Raw genomic sequence first — 21,278 nt, forward strand, 5'->3', positions numbered from 1 at the left:
TCTTTGTGTGGTATTGTTTGCTTGTGCACATGTTGACTGGTGCGTGTCGGGTTTTGTACCCAAGTTGTTATTTTCTTGATGCCGTTGGTTTTGGTATTAAACTGCTCCGGCTATTTACCATGTTCTGCTCTCCTGCGTCTGACATCCCTGCCACCAGTTACGCACCCCTTACAAGCATGCAATGATTATATCAAACTTGTGACCCTATACATATTTGTTGGATGCATTTCTGTTGGTTTTGGTTGTTTCAGAATATTTTGTGCCCAATAGAAATTCTTTGTAAATCATGTATTGTGTCATTTTTAAGTCACTTTTATTGTAAGTAAGAATATAATATGTTTCTAAACACTTCTACATGGATGTGGATGCTACCATGATTATGGATAATCCAGAATGAATTGTGAATAAGGATGAGTGAGAAAGTTACAAATGCACAAATATCATACCCACCCCAAAATGGTAAGCTCCCCTGTTATTGTAATTGTGAGAGGATAGCATGTCTTGGGGGTATGACATTTGTGTGTCTATACTTTCTAACTCATCATTATTCAAGATAGGGTCACAAGCTTGACGTAGTCATTGCGTGCTATGAATATGGAACCAAATACTTTTGCTCCCCTAAAATAGGGGGGACTATTACAAAAAGTCCAGTAATTTCTAAATGGTTCACCCGATGTGGTTGAAAATACCCTCAAATGAAAGCTGACAGTCTGCACTTTAACCTCATAGTCATTGTTTGATTTAAAATCTTTTGGAGTATAGAGCCAAAAGGAGAAATAAGTCTTCACTGTCCCAATAATTACAGAGGGCACTGTATACTGTCATGGAAAGAGCAGGTGTTCTTAATGTTTTGGTACTCTGTGTATGTGTTAGTGAAAAGTCTGACCAACACAAAGGTGTAGCCTAAACTCACAACGGCTCTCGGTGGATGAACTGTGAATGGCAAGAGGAATAGGCCAGCAATACACATCCTCTCAAAAAGCAGATAGGCCTGTTCATATACATTGATATGATGTATTTTCCATTATATCTTATTAAAGTAAATGTTTCTCCATTTCTATATAATTCCCGCCATAACAAAAGGCCTAACAACTTCACCCACGTTTTTTTAAAGAGATCTACATGGTTTATTATGATCCAGTTTATTTGAAATGTATTAAAAAGCGACAATGAAAATAAAGAGAGAAGCATATTTCACAAATAAGGTATGCTCCTTTTTTTTTTTACAGGAAATGACGGGTTACCCCACTTGGCCCCTGTCCATCTATAAAATATTTATCCGCTGATGGAAATCGGCTCTGAAAGTATGTCTCGGATATTACGCTCAGCTTCTTGAGGTAATAAGCTCGTCCCTTTTTCCTTCTGTGCTCTGATTGGAGGAAGTGTTGTCTCAGGAATGTCACAAAACTATTTAAATAGCACTTATGTCCACAGTGTTAGTAGAATAGTCTGAGCATCGGAATAAAGACAGAACGAACTTGAGAGTTTTTAGCGAAGACTATTTAACACATGGAATAAATTGGAGAATTAAAGAAGAAATAACGGGACAACGAAGCTCTGACAATCAAGGAGTTTCTTCAACTTATCCATCTGTGACTTATTTATTTTATTTTATTCAGGTCGGTAAATTCTAATCATACTATTTTCTTCGAATAATATAAGCTTTTTATTACGTTTTTATAATTGGACTGTAATCTTTAGAAGTGTGTAAATGACAATACCTATTTAACTGTGTTTCTACCTTCTGGTTTAAACAGATTTCAGAGGTTTCAAGATGAAGCTGACAGGAGTTTTTCTCCTTTTGGTGCTTTGGAATTGTGAGGGCAGCAGGGTGGCAGGTGAGTTTTTGTAAATGTTTAATTAAATATAGAAATATTAAAATCAACAATGGAGTCATTCTGTTAAAAGGTCTGGCAATAGTTTATCTGTGAACTTAAAGTTGCCCATAGAGACTCACTACAGTTTCTCCCTTCACAGAGAGTAGAGATGATAACAGTGTATACGACCTATTCGAGCTTGTGAAAGTGAACAAAAGGCACCAAGGTGTTACCTTGGTAAAAGGCGCAGATCCTTACAGCCCAGCCTATAAGATCCTGAACGCAGACCTGATCCCCCCGGTTCCCGAGATCTCCTTCAGGGACCTCATTGATTCGATACAAGCTGAGAGGGGATTCCTTCTCCTGGTCAACTTCAAGCAGTTCAAAAAAACCAGGGGCAGTCTTTTGACTGTGGAGAGAGATGACGGATCAGGACCGTTATTCGAAATCATTTCTAATGGCAAGGCGCAAACTCTGGATGTGGTATACTCCACCGGGAACAAGCAACAGGTAGTGTCCATAGAAGATGCGGATCTAGCGACTGGACACTGGAAGAATATCACGCTGTTCATTCAGGAGGATCGTGCCCAGCTGTTCGTCGGGTGTGAAGAGATCAATATATCAGAAATGGACGTACCCATCCAAAAGGTCCTGACGCATGAGGTTGCCGACATTGCCCGTCTGAGGATCGGAAAAGGAGCTGTGAAAGATAGATTTATGGTAAATATGAATTAATTTATGAGTTCATAAATACATTGCAAATAATGTTGTAATTGTATACAAATAAATGTTACAGTTATAGCCTAGTCTGAGTAAGTCTAACCTTGTCCTGAAGCTATTGCGAGCAGCGCAGCGTTTGGTGCTCGAGGATAGTCACACTCACAGACATGTAGCCTAATGTTCGACATAAAACTTCAAATACGCCATTATGATCCTTTAGAAAATGTATTGAAAAGATGTAAATGTGTGGATATGGAATAACTCCAAATGCAATGTGTACGTCTGCAGGGAGTGCTTCAGAACGTGCGCTTCGTTTTTGGAACCACTTTGGAGGCGATTTTACGCAATAAGGGATGCCAAAGCTGTAAGTGTGAATTACAAAATATAAACGTTCTTTTTGCATTTAATGTTGGAATTACTGTGTATGGTATATGTTATCCAATGCTTGTTAATTGTACAAATCTAAATGCATTCCATTAACAAATATAATTAATAGTAACTCTATTGCTATGGTCATTAAAGCCAATTCACAGTGGGTGTTATGCTGTGTGTGGAAATTAATATGTCTGTTCTTCTCCAGCTGCAACTTTGACTGATGTCATGACACTGGACAATCCAGTAAATGGGTCCAGCCCAGCAATAAGGACTGATTACACTGGCCACAAAACCAAAGGTGAGACCAGACTTCACACTCCATGGACAAAGTAATTTGCTTAATACTGGTCTGTGTACAACTGTTAATGTGAAAGAGGTAGGTAACTAACGGATTGCTTTTCTCCTCTCCAGATATTCAGCAGGTCTGTGGTTTTTCCTGTGAGGATATCACCAGCATGTTCAAGGAGCTCAAGGGGCTTGGTGTGATTGTTAAGCAGCTGTCAAATGAGCTCAACAGAGTGGTAAGCATAGGAAGCAGCTTGGTCTGCACACTGTCATCCTTTCTCCCTCCCTCTCTAGTCTATCTGTTCCCAGTTAAAACCTCTCCACTGCACAGCCACTTGTCCCTGGAATGGCATTCCCTGCCAGATCCCTAATGACTCCCATATGAGTACACAAATATGTTTGACTGTCATTTAATTTGTATTTACTTCAGTTAAATCAAGCTACGTCTTAATCACAATGTTGGTAGGTGATTCATTTCTACTGGAACCTTGGCTATGTAAAAGTTTCCATCCTCGTGTCTGAAACCATGCTCCTCTCTCTACCTCCCCTCTGTGTGCAGAATAAGGAGAGCACTCTGCTCATGAACCAGATGAACATCCACAGTGGGGTCTGTCTTCACAACGGCATTGTGCACAAGGACAAAGATGAGTGGACTGTGGACGACTGCACAGAGTGTACCTGCCAGGTAGGTGTCATCACACTTGTTGGAATGCAGTTATCCAGTAATCCGGCCAGTAGTAAGCTGTGTGAAAACCAGGCAGTAGCTCCTAAACCCCTTCTGTAATAAGGTGCTAATGGGCTCTTATGTTTATAGACTTAAGCAAAGCCCCTGTGTCCGTCTGCTATCCATCACCTCACCTCTAATAAGGTGTTAGAGAGAATGGCAATAAAGCAGTGTGTGTGTGTGTGTGTGTGTGTGTGTGTGTGTGTGCCCTGTCAAACCCCTCTCTTTCTCACCTACTCTCTCACTAAGGGTTATCTATTTGGATAGGTATCAAGAATGTGTCTTTAATGAGGACATTTGCTCAGACCCTCTGTTCTGCCTTTCCACTGTCACTATCCTTCCCCCCAGCACCTTGCTTGCCTGAATCCAGTGCAGGTGCACAGAACTGGGGTGGTAGCATAGCGGTGAACTCCCTGCCCTAGCCAGAGACCATCCCAATGTTCCCAAACATAGCAATTAATCCTGGCAAAGCAGCAAGCGCTTTTGCGTAATGCAAAGTTAATGATCCAGATTATTTTCCTTTGCTGTTGCCGAACAGTCTGCTCTGGAGACAAACCCATTACTAATCCCAGCAATCCTCTCTACAGAACTCTGCCACTGTGTGTCGCAAAATCTCTTGCCCCCTGATGCCCTGTGCCAATGCCACCGTGCCTGATGGAGAGTGCTGCCCACGTTGTGGAAACCGTGAGTATTATTCTTTGTAGTACTTTTTTGTGAGATGGACTTTGAACTAGAAGTTTAACTTTAAAAAAAATAAATATATATATATATATATATATATATATATATATATATACAGTACCAGTCAAAAGTTTGGACACACCTACTCATTCAAGGGTTTTTCGTTTTGTTTACTATTTTCTACATTGTAGAATAATAGTGAAGACATCAAAACTATGAAATAACAAATATGGAATCATGTAGTAACCAAAAAAGTGTTAAACAAATCAAAATATATTTTAGATTCTTCAAAGTAGCCACCCTTTGCCTTGATGACAGCTTTGCACACTCTTGGCATTCTCTCAAGCAGCTTCATGAGGAATGTTTTTCCAACAGTCTTGAAGGAGTTCCCACATATGCTGAGCCCTTGCTTTTCCTTCACTCTGCGGTCCACCTCATACCAAACCATCTCAATTGTGTTGAGGTCGGGTGATTGTAGAGGCCAGATCTGATGCAGCACAATACAACTTTCCTTGGACAAATAGCCCTTACACAGCCTGGAGGTGTGTTTAGGGTCATTGTCCTGTTGAAAAGCAAATGATAGTGGGACTAAGTGCAAACCAGATGGGATGGCATATTGCTGCAGTATGTTGTGGTAGCCATGCTGGTTAAGTGTGCCTTGAATTACAAATAAATCATGACAGTGTCACCAGCAAAGCACCCCCAAACCATCACACCTCCTCCTCCATGCTTCATGGTGGGAACCACACATGCAGAGATCATCCATTCACCTACTCTACGTCTCACAAAGACACGGCGATTGGAACCAAAAATCTCAAATTTGGACTCATCAGACCAAAGGACAAATTTCTACTGGTCTAATGTCCATTGCTCGTGTTTCTTGGCCCAAGCAAGTCTGTTCTTCTTATTGTTATCCTTAAGTTGTGGTTTCTTTGCAGCTATTCGACCATGAAGGCCTGATTTACACAGTCTCCTCTGAACAGTTGATGTTGAGATGTGTCTGTTACTTGAACTCTGTGAAGCATTTATTTGGGATGCAATTTCTGAGGCTGGTAACTCAAATTAACTTATCCTCTGCAGCAGAGGTAACTCTGGGTCTTCCTTTCCTGTGGCGGTCCTCATGAGAGCCAGTTTCATCATAGCTCTTGATGGTTTTTGCGACTGCACTTGAAGAAACTTTCAAAGTTCTTTACATTTTTCGGATTGACTGACCTTCATTTCTTATTAAAGTAATGATGGACTGTCTTTTCTCTTTGCTTATTTGAGTTGTTCTTGACAGAATATGGACTTCATCTTTTACCAAATAGAGCTATCTTCTGCATTCCAGGTTACTACATCATGAAGCTGGTTGAGAGAATGCCAAGAGTGTGAAAAGCTGTTATCAGTGCAAAGGGTGGCTACTTTGAAGAATCTCAAATATTATTTATATATACAACTGAGGTCGCAAGTTTACATACATTTAGGCTGGAATCATTAAAACTCATTTTTCAACCACTCCACACATTTCTTGTTAAAAAACTATAGTTTTGGCAAGTCATTTAGGACATCTACTGTGTGCATGATACAAGTAACCTTTCCAACAATTGTTTACGGACGGATTATTTCATGTATTATTCACTGTATCACAATTCCAGTGGGTCAGAAGTTTACATACACTAAGTTGACTATGTCTTTAAACAGATTGGAAAATTCCAGAAAATGATGTCATAGCTTTAGAAGCTTCTGATAGGCTAATTGACATCATTTGAGTGAATTGGAGGTGTACCTGTGGATGTATTTCAAGGCCTACCTTCAAACTCAGTGCCTCTTTGCCTGACATCATGGGAAAATCAAAAGAAATCACCCAAGACCTCAGAAAAAAATTGTAGACCTCCACAAATCTGGTTCATCCTTGGGAGCAATTTCCAAACGCCTGAAGGTACCACCTTCATCTGTACAAACAATAGTACGCAAGTACAAACACCATGGGACAATGCAGCTTTCATAACGCTCAGGAAGGAGACGCGTTCTGTCTCCTGGAGATGAACGTACTTTGGTGTGAAAAGTGCAAATCAATCCCAGAACAACAGCAAAGGACCTTGTGAAGATGCTGGAGGAAACAGGTACGAAAGTATCTATATCCAGGAGTAAAACTATAAACTAAGTCCTATATCGACATAACCTGAAAAGCGTCTCAGGAAGGAAGAAGCCTCTGCTCCAAAACCGCCATAAAAAAGCCAGACTACGGTTTGCGACTGTACATGGGGACAAAAATCATACTTTTTGGAGAAATGTCCTCTGGTCTGATGAGACAAAAATAGAACGGTTTGGCCATAATGACTATCGTTATGTTTGGAGGAAAAAGGGGGAGGCTTGCAAGCCGAAGAACACCATACCAACCGTGAAGCACGCGGGTTGCAGCATCATGTTGAGGGGGTGCTTTGCTGCAGTAGGGACTGGTGCAAAATAGATGGCAAATAGATGGCATCATGAGTCAGTCAAATTATGTGGATATATTGAAGCAACATCTCAAGACATCAGTCAGTCAGGAAGTTAAAGCTTGTTCGCAAATGGGTCTTCTAAATGGACAATGACTCCAAGCATACTTCCAAAGTTGTGGACAACAAAGTCAAGGTATTGGAGTGGCCATCACAAAGCCCTGACCTCAAACCTATAGAAAATGTGTGGGCAGAACTGAAAAAGCATGTGCAAGCAAGGAGGCCTACAAACCTGACTCAGTTACACCAGCTCTGTCAGCAGGAATGGGCCAAAATTCACCCAACTTATTGTGGGAAGCTTGTGGAAGCCTAACCGAAACGTTTAACCCAAGTCAAACAATTTAAAGGCAACGCTACCAAATACTAATTCAGTGTATGTAAACTTCTGACCCACTGGGAATGTGATGAAATAAATAAAAGCTGAAATAAATCATTCTCTCTACTATTATTCTGACATTTCACATTCTTAAAACAAAGTGCTGATCCTAACTGACCTAAGACAGGGAATCCTTACTAGGATTAAATGTCAGGAATTGTGAAAAACTGAGTTTAAATGTTTTTGACTAAGGTGTATGTAAACTTCAGACTTCAACTGCATATCGCCCCCAATTTCGTGATATTTAATTGCGATGCAATTACGATCTTGTCTCATCGCTGCAACTCCCCAACGGGCTCGGGACAGGCGAAATTCTAGCCATGCATCCCCCGAAACATGACCCGCCTAACTGCACTTCTTAACACCAGCCCCCTTAAATCGGAAGCCAGCTGCACCAATGTGTAGGAGGAAACACAGACGCCTGCAGGCGCCCGGCTCACTACAAGGAGTCACTAGAGTGTGATGAGCCAAGTAAAGCCCCCCGGCCAAACCCTCCCCTAACCCGGACGATTGTGTGCAAGTCCTTTGCCCCCCTGGCTGAGCTCTGCTGTGGTAATAGCTCTCCCATTATCTCTCTGCCCCCAGCGAGTGACTATGCTGAGGATGGCTGGTCCCCCTGGTCTGAATGGACCCATTGTTCTGTGTCTTGTGGACGGGGTATCCAGCAGCGAGGTCGCTCCTGCGACCGCATCAACAGCAACTGCGAAGGCACTTCCGTGCAGACCCGCGACTGCTACCCTCAGGAATGTGACAAGCGCTGTGAGTAAACCTACTATTTGTACTCTACAGTCTCTCTCAGTAACATCCTTCTCATATGTACTGTAATAGCACATTAATTAATAATTACATGTCTGTCCTCTACAGTTAAGCAGGATGGTGGCTGGAGCCACTGGTCTCCCTGGTCTTCCTGCTCTGTGACCTGTGGTGAGGGAGTCATCACCCGCATCCGCCTCTGCAACTCCCCCACTCCCCAGATGGGAGGCAGAGACTGTCAAGGACAGGGCCGAGAGACAGAGGTCTGCCAGGAATCACCTTGTCCAAGTAAGCAGAAGAGCAGCATCTAAACACATGCACATATATATCCATCTGTCTGGAGATACAGGTGTAACTCATCTCTCTCTCTCTGTCCTTTAGTTAACGGAGGCTGGGGACCCTGGTCTCTGTGGGACACCTGTTCTGTCACCTGTGGAGGAGGACTCCAGACTCGCCAGCGTCTCTGTAACAACCCTGCCCCCAAGTACAATGGGAAGGAATGTCAGGGTGACACCAAAACATCCCAATTGTGTGGCAAAGAGGACTGCCCTATTAGTAAGCATTTTTATCAATAGATTATGGTATTTGTTATTTTTTACCTAACAGTGTACAAATCCAATATTGTTCAGTATTTAAAATCAATATGCTTCTGTCTACAGATGGCTGTCTGTCCAACCCGTGCTTTGCTGGAGCTAAGTGTACCAGCTTTGATGATGGTTCCTGGAAGTGTGGCTCATGCCCAGTGGGCTACACCGGAAACGGCATCAACTGCAAGGACATCGACGAGTGCAATGAGGTCCCTGATGCATGCTTCACACTCAACGCAGTCCACCGCTGTGAGAACACTGAGCCTGGCTACAACTGCCTTGCCTGCCCCCCTCGCTACTCAGGACCACAGCCCTTCGGGAGGGGAGTGGAGCAGGCCACAGCCAAGAAACAGGTGAGACAGCCTTTGACTACTGCGGCAAAATACAAGAATGAGAGGATTCATTTTTATTCTGATGCTAGGAGCTCAGAAGCACATCTTAACCCTACATATCTTTCCCTTCCCCCTAGGTGTGCACACCTCGTAACCCCTGCCAAGACGGCACCCATGATTGCAACAAGAATGCTAACTGTATCTACCTGGGTCAGTTCAGCGACACCATGTTCCGCTGTGAGTGCAAACCTGGTTACGCTGGCAATGGCCACATCTGTGGAGATGACACCGACCTGGATGGATGGCCCAACAAAGACCTCCTGTGTGTGGAGAACGCCACCTACCACTGCAAGAAAGTAGGAAGGACCCCACTACACACAGTCTATTCCTAGCTTCTCCACTGTGTTATTGTGGTTATGGCTCTCTAACCAACCCTTTTGTTTTGCAGGACAACTGTCCAAACCTTCCCAACTCTGGGCAGGAGGACCATGACAAAGATGGGCTTGGTGACGCTTGCGATCACGATGATGACAATGATGGGATCCCTGATGATAGGGTGAGACATCAAAACATCCTCTCTCTCAGGACTTTGGTATCCACAGAGAAACTAAACATAGCAATCAGTAGGCATTTCTCTTCTAGGCTAGAGAAAGTAGAGGAGTCAGGGAGAAATATGAGAAATAATATAATTTTGGGCTTGTGGCCAAAAGTGCAAAACAGCATGGCCTTATGCCCATAATTCATAGTGTGCATACTGTAAATAGGCCAGGGAGAAATTATGCGGTAAGAAAACACTAGCTTTCTCAGAGTGAAATATCAGATTCCAGCACAATCACTCACACACTAGCTAGCTGTAAAGTCAGAGTTTTACCATTTCCAATACAATAGCCTCTCTAATACTGTATTTTCAATGTACTAATGGTATTCTTTAACAAACATTTTAATAATAGGACAACTGCCCAATGGTCTACAACCCCGCTCAGTATGATGTGGACACAGATGACGTTGGTGATCGCTGTGATAACTGTGTGCATGAGAGCAACCCTGACCAAGTCGACACAGACAACAACGGCGAGGGAGATGCCTGTGCTATTGACATTGACGGTGATGGTAAGACATCATCATTACTCCAGCACCAGAAAATTACATTTCTCAGTGCTGTCAGTCATTGTCAAAGTCCTTATTAAAAGGTATCATGGACCGATGTGTGTTCACTTCACAGGTATTCTAAATGAGAGGGACAACTGCCCCTATGTCTACAATGTGGACCAGAGAGACACTGACGGGGACGGAGTGGGAGACCACTGCGACAACTGCCCTCTTGAGCACAACCCAGACCAGGTAACTGCAGCTTTCATCTTCTAATACATAAGAACCCAATCCTATCAAATATCTTCCCTAGAGGGATGTAGAACTTTCATAGCCCCCCCTGCCTTTTAGGACAGTAGCCACATATTGCATCAGTGGTGAGTTTTAATGAAAGACAGGAATGAGAAAGCTGTGAGAAGAATTTGTACAATGCTCCTCCTCCCCTTATTCATTCCCCCTTTTTGAAGCGATATGAATGTGTGTGTGTGTAGTCTTGCCAAGGTGAAAGGACACAGGATTCTTGTTTGAAGAGGCCTTGCTAGAATACCTGAAGACAATGGGGTACATTTAAGATGAGGGAAATAATAGTGTTTCTCATGTTAAGGGAGATGAGTGGTGAAATACATTCATCATGTCTGAGTGCATTGAAGTAGAGAGAAGTTTCTCTTATGCAAGTGTGTAAGAATGTGCTTTTGTGAAGACTAAATGAATTGTGTTGTCCTCCAGATTGACTCTGACTCAGATCGTGTGGGTGACAAGTGCGACAACAACCAGGACATTGATGAGGACGGTCATCAGAACAACATGGACAACTGTCCCTATATCCCCAACGCCAACCAGGCCGACCACGACAAAGATGGCAAGGGTGACGCCTGCGACCACGATGACGACAACGACGGTATCCCTGACGACAAGGACAACTGCAGGCTGGCCTTTAACCCTGACCAGCTGGACTCTGATGGTGAGTCACTCTCCAGTAGCTCTATTCAACTGACCTATAGAACGATTCATCTAGAAAGATACAGTACTCGCTACAGAAGTGCAGTGTCACAGAGATTAACATAGGGTCAGCCTGTTGTCTCCATGCCGGAGTGTCTAAGTGTTTTTCTCTGCCTCCTCCTATCAGGTGATGGTCGTGGAGATGTTTGCAAAGATGACTTTGACCAAGATAACATACTTGATATCTACGATGTGTGCCCTGAGAACTTTGCCATCAGCGAGACGGACTTCCGCAGGTTCCAGATGGTACCACTGGACCCCAAGGGCACCTCCCAGATAGACCCCAACTGGGTGGTCCGCCACCAGGGCAAAGAGCTGGTGCAGACTGTCAACTGTGACCCTGGCATCGCTGTTGGTATGTACTGCACCAATAATATAACACCTTTTGAACTAAGGAAAACTACTACAAAAATAACTACCATTTGTAGATCATGGGTCCATTGAGAAAAGTTCTAACCATCGCTCTTTGTTGTCTATAGGGTTCGATGAGTTTAACGCAGTGGACTTCAGTGGAACGTTCTTCATCAACACAGACAGGGATGATGACTACGCTGGCTTTGTGTTTGGCTACCAGTCCAGCTCCAGGTTCTATGTGGTGATGTGGAAGCAGATCACACAGACCTACTGGTCCCACACCCCGACCAGAGCTCAGGGCTACTCTGGAGTGTCCATCAAAGTAGTCAACTCCACCACAGGACCTGGGGAGCATCTGAGGAACGCCCTTTGGCACACCGGTGACACTGCTGGACAGGTACACTTAGCATTCCCTCCACATTGAGAGCACTGGCCATATCTAAAAGCAGTGAGAGAGAAAACCACTGGGTAGGAAACATTTCTCATGTATTTTTGTTATTCATGCTCTTAGGTACGTACTCTGTGGCACGACCCCAAGAACATTGGCTGGAAAGACTACACTGCCTACAGATGGCACCTGGTCCACAGGCCCAAGTCGGGACTCATCAGGTGAGCTCAGATTACCTTTAGCTCTGAATGTCCTCCGCCTTTACCAAGGCCACACAAACTCCTGCTTTCATGAGCTACTGATCTCATGTCATCTTCCCTCCTTTTAGAGTTGTGATGTATGAAGGCAAGAGAATCATGGCGGATTCTGGAAATATCTACGACAAGACTTATGCTGGTGGAAGACTAGGCATGTATGTCTTCTCTCAGGAGATGACATACTTCTCAGACCTCAAATACGAATGCAGAGGTAAGATGCTTTTTATTCATGTTTTGGCAAACAAAAAACATACTTTGAGTCTGAATTTTTACAGGGATTTAACAGATTTTTTCTTCTTCTCCTTTTCCTCCAGATTCATAAATTAGACCAGAGAGAGGCTCTTAGAAGAATGTATCTACCTGCTCAAATATACATGTAACGTATGACCTGGGACCATATCTTTATTACTCTTTCCTTTGTGACGCGCACATTAGTGTAATGGAGAGCGAGTGTGCAGCATTGAGGCAGACTGACCTCAGGACATAGGCCAACTGACTGCCCTGTGATGACTAGACCCCTGCACTAACAGCAGGTTGAGCATAACTTTGCTCAGTGAAGAAATCGGTCTCTCTCCGTCTCTGAAGTTTCTGTTTCTCTAGCTGTACTCAGACAGATATCTCTGCACTTCTGAACTAGTTGGTATCCCCTCTCTGGATGGAGGTCCAAAGGGAAGAGTATTTTCTTTATTTTTGAGCATTACTTCAGCTCTGCTGTGGACCCAAAAGTACTTGAGTTGTTTCCAAATGAAGAAAGCAGTAGATGTTCTACAGGTGGGCCAGAGATACCTGTTGAAGGAACTGTGGAGGCACCATGGACAGTATGGATTGACTGTTACCATCAAAGAGAGTGAATGCTACCGATGAAGAGCTTTGTGATAAAGGCACCTAAGTCAATTGTAGTCAATGCATTAACAATTTTAAATTCTAGATAACTTTAAATTCCCCCTGAGTCTAGAATTAGTTATATTTGGTAACTAATTGGCTTTTAGTAGACCCTTGAAGTTCAGCTCAGTATGAAGTATGTCCTCAGGGTTTGCCAGGCTTGCCAAGTGGTTTTTCAGGAAAGAACTCTAGATGATATATGGAAGGAGCATAGAACCAGGACTTGCACCAAAAGCCAATATAGACTACTAGCGAACAACAACAACACAATTGCGATTTCGCCAGAATTCCAGGAAGATATTTTTTGTTTTCTCTCATCTTAGTATAGACATAAGTGGAGGGACAAAAACCACATGGGTCAGTCTAACCTGCCTTAAAAGGACTATGGTTACTAAGGTTGTATATAACTTATTACATATTTTGTTTGTTACCATTTGAGAGTATTGACACATGATCCTAGAGTTAGGATATCTCTTGTCTTTTTTCATCTCTGTGTCTCATTTTCATAGAAACCTGTTCTAAATAATTGAAATCTTGAAACCGGGATAAATCCCTCTAAAAAGTCCTCTTATAACAGTGTTCAGTACTATCAGTATTATTCCTCATTCCAACCTTCCAAAATAGACTAATTAGGTGTCATTTAAATCTCATTGTTCTTTTGCACAGTATGTCTGACTTGTGTGCTTGAGAATGTGTGTACATTTCTGATGGTAAAAACAAAGGAAAACCTTTATGTACAAATATTACCTCATTATTTTTTTTTATTGAAACCAACAAAACATGATAGTACCTTTTTAGCAGCAGAATTTGGTTGGCTTTTTTTGTGTATGCTGTCCTGTGCATTTGTAATGGATAAATTATTGTTAGGATTGTCTGTTCTATGTTAAGAGGTTATTTCACATGTGTAGATAAATGCTATTTAAATAATTTATCAAGAAACGTGACCTGTGTTTCTGTTTGTATAAACTTGTTTGCACACTGACATGAGGATGTCTTTGAATATTGTTTTGTTTTGTATATTTCCTTCCTTTTTTTACTGTTAGTGATGCTTGTCTATAAACATTTTTACCATAGTTTTACTCCCCAAATGTTGTTTCTACTTCTGTCAGTTATTTTGTAATCTCAACCAAACAATAAATACACAAGGGGGAAAAAATGTTTGTTTGAGTGTCCTTTGCTTGCTTGTGGATACAGTATATTCTCAGTTTTAATAACGACAGTATTACAAAGCATTACAGGGATAGATGCCATATTCTGTCAACTGCTGGAATCTATTACTTGATTCCTGGGAGCCCTCTGAGAAAGGGAGTATCCTTGAGAGTCAACAGCACGATCATTTAAGATGAACTATGGCCCAGTTTTAGAACATTAACCACATTCAACGATCACAGGAGCAATGTTCCCTTTAAGATGCACATGGGCGCACAGCTCCCCTAGGACTACCACACAGAAGAAATATGAGCCCCTGCAGAGAAGAACGAGATCAAACTTCACTCAACTTGACAGTTTTCCCCTTTAGTTAACACTTTCAACGTTTCGCTCTACTGTGGGAATTGTGATCGAATCAACGCAATATTATCCACTTTCAATGTAATATACTGAATGAAACAAAACGAACTATGCAAGATTTAGTATGCAAAACTAACTGTGCAAGAGATTTTCTTGTAGGCACAGCGCATTGGACTAAGATTTTATTGCATGGACAAGCAGTACTCTACACGGACCAGTGCACAATTACCAATCAGAGCTGAAGTAGGCCTATATGCAAATATAGGCCTACTTACACGAATGGTCCCCATTATGAGAGAGAGTGCAGAGAGGGAGAAAGAGAGACACAGCTGCATGCGAGCTCTCACATTTTTCAACATGTTTTTGACATGTAGAAATACTCTGAATGATCAGATATGAAAAGCCAACTGACATTTACTCCTGAGGTGCTGACCTGTTGCACCCTTGACAGCCACTCATTATTATTATTTGACCCTGCTGGTAATCTATGAACATTTGAACATCTTGGGCATGTTCTGTTATAATCTCCACCCGGCACAGCCAGAAGAGGACTGGCCACCCCTCATAGCCTGTTTCCTCTCTAGGTTTCTTCCTAGGTTCTGGCCTTTCTAGGGAGTTTTTCCTAGCCACTGTGCTTCTACACCTGCATTGCTTGCTGTTTGGGGTTTTAGGATGGGTTTCTGTACAACACTTTGTGACATCAGCTGATGTAAGAAGGGCTTTATAAATACATTTGATTGATTGAAATTTGATTTTTTACAAAAGGATAGATTTGGAGTCAGCAAGGACATATGCAGGATGCTACCCTCCACAGCATGGCCTTCGCTCCAGATAAAAACTACAACCTAATTTTGGCCAAAATTAACCAGATAGATTACTGTAACCAAGGTTACCTGCTTCCAAGCAATATGGAGGGTGCTCAAGCAAACAAACAGCAGAGACCTGAGGACACCATCCAACCTGGAACTGAGTGAGTAGTGTTTGGTCTGATGCTATTTTGAAAGAAAAGAAGAAAAAATACAAATAAATAAATAAAGTACATTACAATGATAGATTTTATTTTATGGGGACTGAATGCTGAGTTAAGGCTGCCAGGCTTGCTAGGACAGACCAGATACAACTTCAATTAGCGCTGAGGTTTGAAGTGAAAGGTGTCGAGGCCTTTGGGCCCAACAAGTGGCAGGAGTCTTTGAAGCCTCCTCCTGTTGTTCAGAGACCATCCACTGGAATTTTCCACAAGAAATCTGCCTCCAGAAATAAAAGCTTCTCCCAAGTGGGTGTAACACCTAGTCCCGTTGCCTGCTGCACTGCTGCTTGGATTCTACCTGGCGATCTGTTCACCATCTGCCCTGTCTCCCCCTGTCTGGTACAGGTACCCCCACCACACTCCCCCCTCAATCCCGAGCTTTCGCTCACTTCCAGCACACACACACTTTTTTGGCGAGTGACACTGAACTTACAATGGCTAGCCTCAAGTCGTTATATATATATATATATTATTTTCTTGCGCATTTTGCTATTTGCCTCGACTCTTGCATAGTTTGTTGACTACAAACTTTTTTTACCCAACCGTGGGACAGACTGTTAGTTCCCACACTTGGGACTATTTGATCTATTGGTTACACAGACTTTGGCCTCCCATCCTATTCTAACCACCTCTCACCGGCTTTGTATTCATGTTACCTGATGAAATTTCTGTACAATATGATCTTGTTGCCATCTGATGCACATTCAGATGTCATAAATCAGCACTGCAGAGTTCTCCCTGTATTATGCCGTGCCTTGATTGTATTACTGTTGATGATATCTGGAAATGTGCATGTACACCCTGGACCATCTACAGTTGCTAGCCCCAATTCTGGCTTGTGCTCTGGTATCTGCTTCACTGATTTCTGCTCTCGTAAAAACCTGGGTTTTCTGCACATTAACACTAGAAGCTTATTACCTAAAATGAGTCAACTGAAAGTGTGTGTTCACAGCTCCAATCCAGATGTGTTGGTCATTACTGAGACGTGGTTAAGGAAGAGTGTTTTGAATACTGATGTTAACCTTTCTTGTTATAACCTTTTTTGACAAGACAGATCTTCCAAAGGTGAAGGAGTGGCAATCTTTACCAAGGATCACCTTCAGTGCTCAGTTCCCCCCCAAAAATTGATTTGCTGGTTTTAAGCATTAAACTTTCAAATAGCTCTTTGTTGACTGTTGCTGGGTGCTATCGTCCTCCATCAGCACCGGCCTGTATCCTACCTACCTTAAGCTCTCTCCTGGCCCCTTACACTTAGTCTGAATTTGTCCTGCTAGGTGACCTAAATTGGGACATGCTTAAACCACCTGACCAAGTCCTAAAGCAAGATTATTACCAATCCCACAAGGTATGACTCCACGCACCCAGAAAGGGTTACTGTCCTTGATGTCATCCTCACAAATAATCCTGATAGGTATCAGTCTTTTTTTTTCTGTAATGAATTTAGTGATCACTGTTTTACAGCCTGTGTTCGTAATGGCTGCTCAGTGAAATGACCTGTCCTGATTTGTCATAGACGCTTGCTAAAAAACTTTAATGGTATAGATTGGTATAGAATCAGCTTGACCCTCTCTTTCGAAGACGCTTGGACCTTCTTTTTTAATATTTTCAGTGGTATTGTTAAATACGACCCATAAAGAAAATGGGAATTAAAAACAGGTTCAGCCCCTGGTTCGACCAGAGTTTCTCCACCTCAAGAATTGCATTTGGCGAAAGGCTCAGCATACACATACTCAAGCTGACTGGCTCTCGTTCAGGCAAATGAGAAATACGTGCACTCAGGGTATCCGGAAGGCCAAAGTTAGTTACTTTAAGGGGCAGTTCTCTCACAATAAGTTCTGGAAATGGAAAAAGACCTGGATAATAAACCCTCCTCATCACAGCTAACCATGTCCCTTCATGTTGATGATGTGGTTGCTACTGACAAGAAGCACATAGCTGAGCTCTTAAGTCATGATTCCTATTTGACTCAGCCATGCCTCCTTGCCCGTCCCACATTTCCTCATCTCCCACTCCTTCTGATGCGACTATCCCGATGCTTCTCCTTATTTTTCCCCTACCCCGCGACAAAGCTTCTGCTTTTGCACCTCTCATGAAGTGCAAAAGGAGCTCATGAAACTTGACCCCCCGAAAAAACATCTGGGTCAGATATTTTAGACCCTTTCTTCTTTAAGGTTGCTGGCCCTATCATCGCCAAGCCTCTCTCCTTTCTGGGGAGGTTCCTATCGCTTGGAAGGCAGCCACGGTCCATCCTTTATTTAAAGGTGATGATCAAGCTGATCCTAACTGTTATAGACCTAGTTCTATTTTGCCCTGTTCATAAAAAGTGCTGTTAATAATCAACTGACTGGCTTTCTTGATGTCTATAGTGTTTTCTCTGGTATGCAATCTGGTTTCCGCTCAGGTTATGGATGTGTCACTGCAACCTTAAAGGTCTTTAATGATGTCACCATTGCCATTGATTCTTAGCAATATTGTGCTGCTATTTTTATTGACTTGGCCAAAGATTTTGATACAATAGACCAAGTATTCCCAAACTGAGGTATGCAAGCCCCCAGGGGTACGCGCAATGCCATCAGGGGTACGCCAAATAAAAATGTGATTCACTTTTTTTTTTAAACAGAACATTCATATTTTCCAACGGGGCTATACATTTGGGTGAGGGTGTTTTTCCGCCTGCGTAGCCTCGTTTCACTGCCAAAAATAAAATTCAACCATCTAGTGTTCAGCGAAATAAAACAAATGTCAAATACAGGTAGCCTACTCAAATAATTAACATCCAATCACATTAACCGTTACTCTCTTGCAGGAAACCTTCACTCTTGCGCAGACATTTAGAAACGAAACATGACAATTTGAAAAATAAGCCATGGGAGTTTTCTGAGCGAGAATAAAGATGACTTCCGAGTAGTAAGAAGTTATAGCTCATTTCGGGTCAACAATGGGGCAGTGGTTGCTTCCAACAAGAGCACAAAACGTGTGTATTTCTGTCCATCTTTGAAGGAAAATCAGGTAAAGAGCTATTTTATGTCTTAGGGGAAGTGTTGTATTTTGAGACGGTCTTGAATAAGCTAAGTAGCCAATAGGCAGTGCGTAGCATAATTGGTCTGATTCTCTGTAATAATGGTATGGGAATAATAATGCATTTATTTTGTAAAGTGGTTTATTGCATCAAACATAACATTTTAAGTCACCTCCTAAACAGGTTTATGTCAAGCCCTGGATGTATTTTCTTTTTTTTTAAGCCTCATGGAATGTAGTCATTGAACACCACACATTGGCTGCTACTGTAGGCTGAATGATTTAACAGCTATTTCTATGTTAAAATGTTATGGGGTGTGTTTTGCTCCATTGTTTTCGATGGTAGGCCACTCTGGTAGGCCTACATTATGATCAGATAGCCACAGTAGCCTACTTGACCACTGCTAAAACTTAAAGCGGGTACAGCCTCAGTGTTCACAGTAAATTCAGGGTGGAAGTTGCACAGAATGTTCACAACGTTCAAGTTTGCAAAAAAAACATTTTTAGTGAACATTGCTCAGGAGCCATAGGACTTCAGCACCAAAGCCTTCTAAAGGATTATGTTATGGGAATGTGTGCCGCCATTAGAATACCATTACTAATGTAGAGCTATTACACAATATAACCCATATAGCACTATGTCTATTTTTCTTGGAATTGCCCAGTGAATGAAACCTCAAATAGATTAGAGTCACACCTATCTGAGGAATTCCACAGACCTACAGCCTTTGCTGTTAAGGCTTCTGTAGAAGAGATACTGAGCTTGTACTTTCTATTGTCTACAAATAGAATGTTGATTCAGTCATTTTACAGGGCACATCTCTGACAGTCAATGGCAACACTGCAAATTCATGCCAAATCCAAATCCAGACAGCCCCACCTTGCTACTGCTCCCTACCTCAGAGTTGACCTCGTTGTTATTGAATGAAGGTAAGCAGACCATACCTAGAGGACATCATTGGCTCCTCAAATCACTCTGATTGAAGAGTATTATTCTGCCAATAACTGCAATAATGATTTGATAGATTGCAACATCTGTGTCCCGTCAGATACAGTTGAAGTCAGAAGTTTACATAGCCCTTAGCCAAATACATTTAAACTCAGTTTTTCACAATTCCTGACATTTAATCCTAGTAAAAATCCCCTGTCTTAGGTCAGTTAGGATCACCACTTTATTTTAAGAATGTGAAATGTCAGAATAATAGTGGAGAGAATGATTTATTTTAGCTTTCATCACATTCCCAGTGGGTCAGAGGTTTACATACACTCAATTAGTATTTGGTAGCATGGCCTTTCAATTGTTTAACTTGGGTCAAACGTTTTGGGTAGCCTTCCACAAGCTTCCCACAATAAGTCCGGTGAATTTTGGCTCATTCCTCCTGACAGAGCTGGTGTAACTGAGTCAGGTTTAAAGGCCTCCTTGCTCGCACACGCTTTTTCAGTTCTGCCCACAAATGTTCTATGAGATTGAGGTCAGGGCTTTGTGATGGCCACTCCAAAACCTTGACTTTGTTGTCCTTAAGCCATTTTGCCACAACTTTTGAAGTATGCTTGGGGTCATCGTCCATTTGGAAGACCCATTTGTGCACCAGTCCCTCCTGCAGCAAAGCACACCCACAGCATGATGCTGCAACCCATGTGCTTCACGGTTGGGATGATGTTCTTCGGCTTGGAAACATCCACCTTTTTCCTCCAAACATAATGTTCATTATGGCCAAACAGTTCTATTTTTGTTTCATCAGACCAGAGGACATTTTTCAAAAAAGTACGATATTTGTCCCCTTGTGCAGTTGCAAACCGTAGTCTGACGGTTTTGGAGCAGTGGATTCTTCCTTGCTGAGCGGCCTTTCAGGTTATTTCGATATAGAACTCGTTTCACTGTGGATATGGATACTTTTTTACCTGTTTCCTCCAGCATCTTCACAAGGTCCTTTGCTGTTGTTCTGGGATTGATTTGCACATTTCGCACCAAAATACGTTAATCTCTAGGAGACAGAATGACGGCTGCGTGGTCCCATGGTGTTTATACTTGCGTACTATTGATTGTACAGATGAAGGTGGTACCTTCAGGCGTTTGGAAATTGCTCCCAAGGATAAACCAGACATGTGGAGGTCTACAACTGTTTTTCTGAGGTCTTAGCTGATTTCTTTAGATTTTCCCATGATGTCAATCAAAGAGGCACTGAGTTTGAAGGTAGGTCTTCAAATACATCCACAAGTACACCTCCAATTTACTCAAATTATGTTAATTAGCCTATCAGAAGCTTCTAAAGCCATGACATCATTTTCTGGAATATTCTAAGCGGTTTAAAGGCACAGTCAATTTAGTGTATGCAATCTTCTGACCCACTGGAATCGTGATTAAGTGAAATAATCTGTTTGTAAACAATTGTTGGTAAAATTACTTGTGTCATGCACAAAGTAGCTGTCCTATCCGACTTGCCAAAACTATAGTTTGTTAACAAGAAATCTGTAGAGTTGTTGAAAAACGAGTTTTAATGACTCCAACCTAAGTGAATGTAAACTTCCGACTTCAACTGCACATATAGATTGACTAAGTGAATTGGAGTGAAACTGTTGTAGTGAAATCATTGGGCAGTTTGGTACATGGGGGTCTGTCTGTCCAAC

The 21,278-nt window shown here is 42.2% G+C and overlaps 1 protein-coding gene across 1 annotated transcript; it reads left to right on the forward strand.

Annotated features, from left to right (window-relative positions):
• The first annotated feature begins 1,421 nt into the window (after nt 1-1,421).
• LOC110505508 (thrombospondin-1) lies at nt 1,422-14,252 on the forward strand. The gene is made up of 22 exons (XM_021584767.2): nt 1,422-1,619; nt 1,758-1,838; nt 1,978-2,537; nt 2,826-2,901; nt 3,118-3,210; nt 3,324-3,433; nt 3,757-3,882; nt 4,509-4,605; nt 8,041-8,214; nt 8,320-8,496; nt 8,590-8,763; nt 8,868-9,148; nt 9,265-9,483; nt 9,576-9,683; nt 10,078-10,237; nt 10,350-10,468; nt 10,943-11,177; nt 11,343-11,570; nt 11,695-11,966; nt 12,081-12,178; nt 12,286-12,425; nt 12,529-14,252. The coding sequence occupies exons 2-22, from the start codon at nt 1,775-1,777 to the stop codon at nt 12,534-12,536; spliced, it is 3,519 nt and encodes a 1,172-aa protein (XP_021440442.1). The 5' UTR covers nt 1,422-1,619; nt 1,758-1,774; the 3' UTR covers nt 12,537-14,252.
• Nucleotides 14,253-21,278: the final 7,026 nt, after the last annotated feature.

This window comes from Oncorhynchus mykiss, chromosome 25 (genome assembly GCF_013265735.2).
Source record: "Oncorhynchus mykiss isolate Arlee chromosome 25, USDA_OmykA_1.1, whole genome shotgun sequence".
Lineage (NCBI taxonomy): Eukaryota > Metazoa > Chordata > Actinopteri > Salmoniformes > Salmonidae > Oncorhynchus > Oncorhynchus mykiss.

What these genes read in the sequence shown, in the direction of transcription:
- LOC110505508 (XM_021584767.2), top strand. Translation starts at nt 1,775, where the DNA reads ATGAAGCTGACAGGAGTTTTTCTCCTTTTGGTGCTTTGGAATTGTGAG. An exon ending in CACTGGCCACAAAACCAAAG is followed by an intron (nt 3,211 to 3,323) that starts GTGAGACCAGAC and finishes TCTCCTCTCCAG; the next exon opens with ATATTCAGCAGGTCTGTGGT. An exon ending in TCAGGAATGTGACAAGCGCT is followed by an intron (nt 8,215 to 8,319) that starts GTGAGTAAACCT and finishes TGTCCTCTACAG; the next exon opens with TTAAGCAGGATGGTGGCTGG.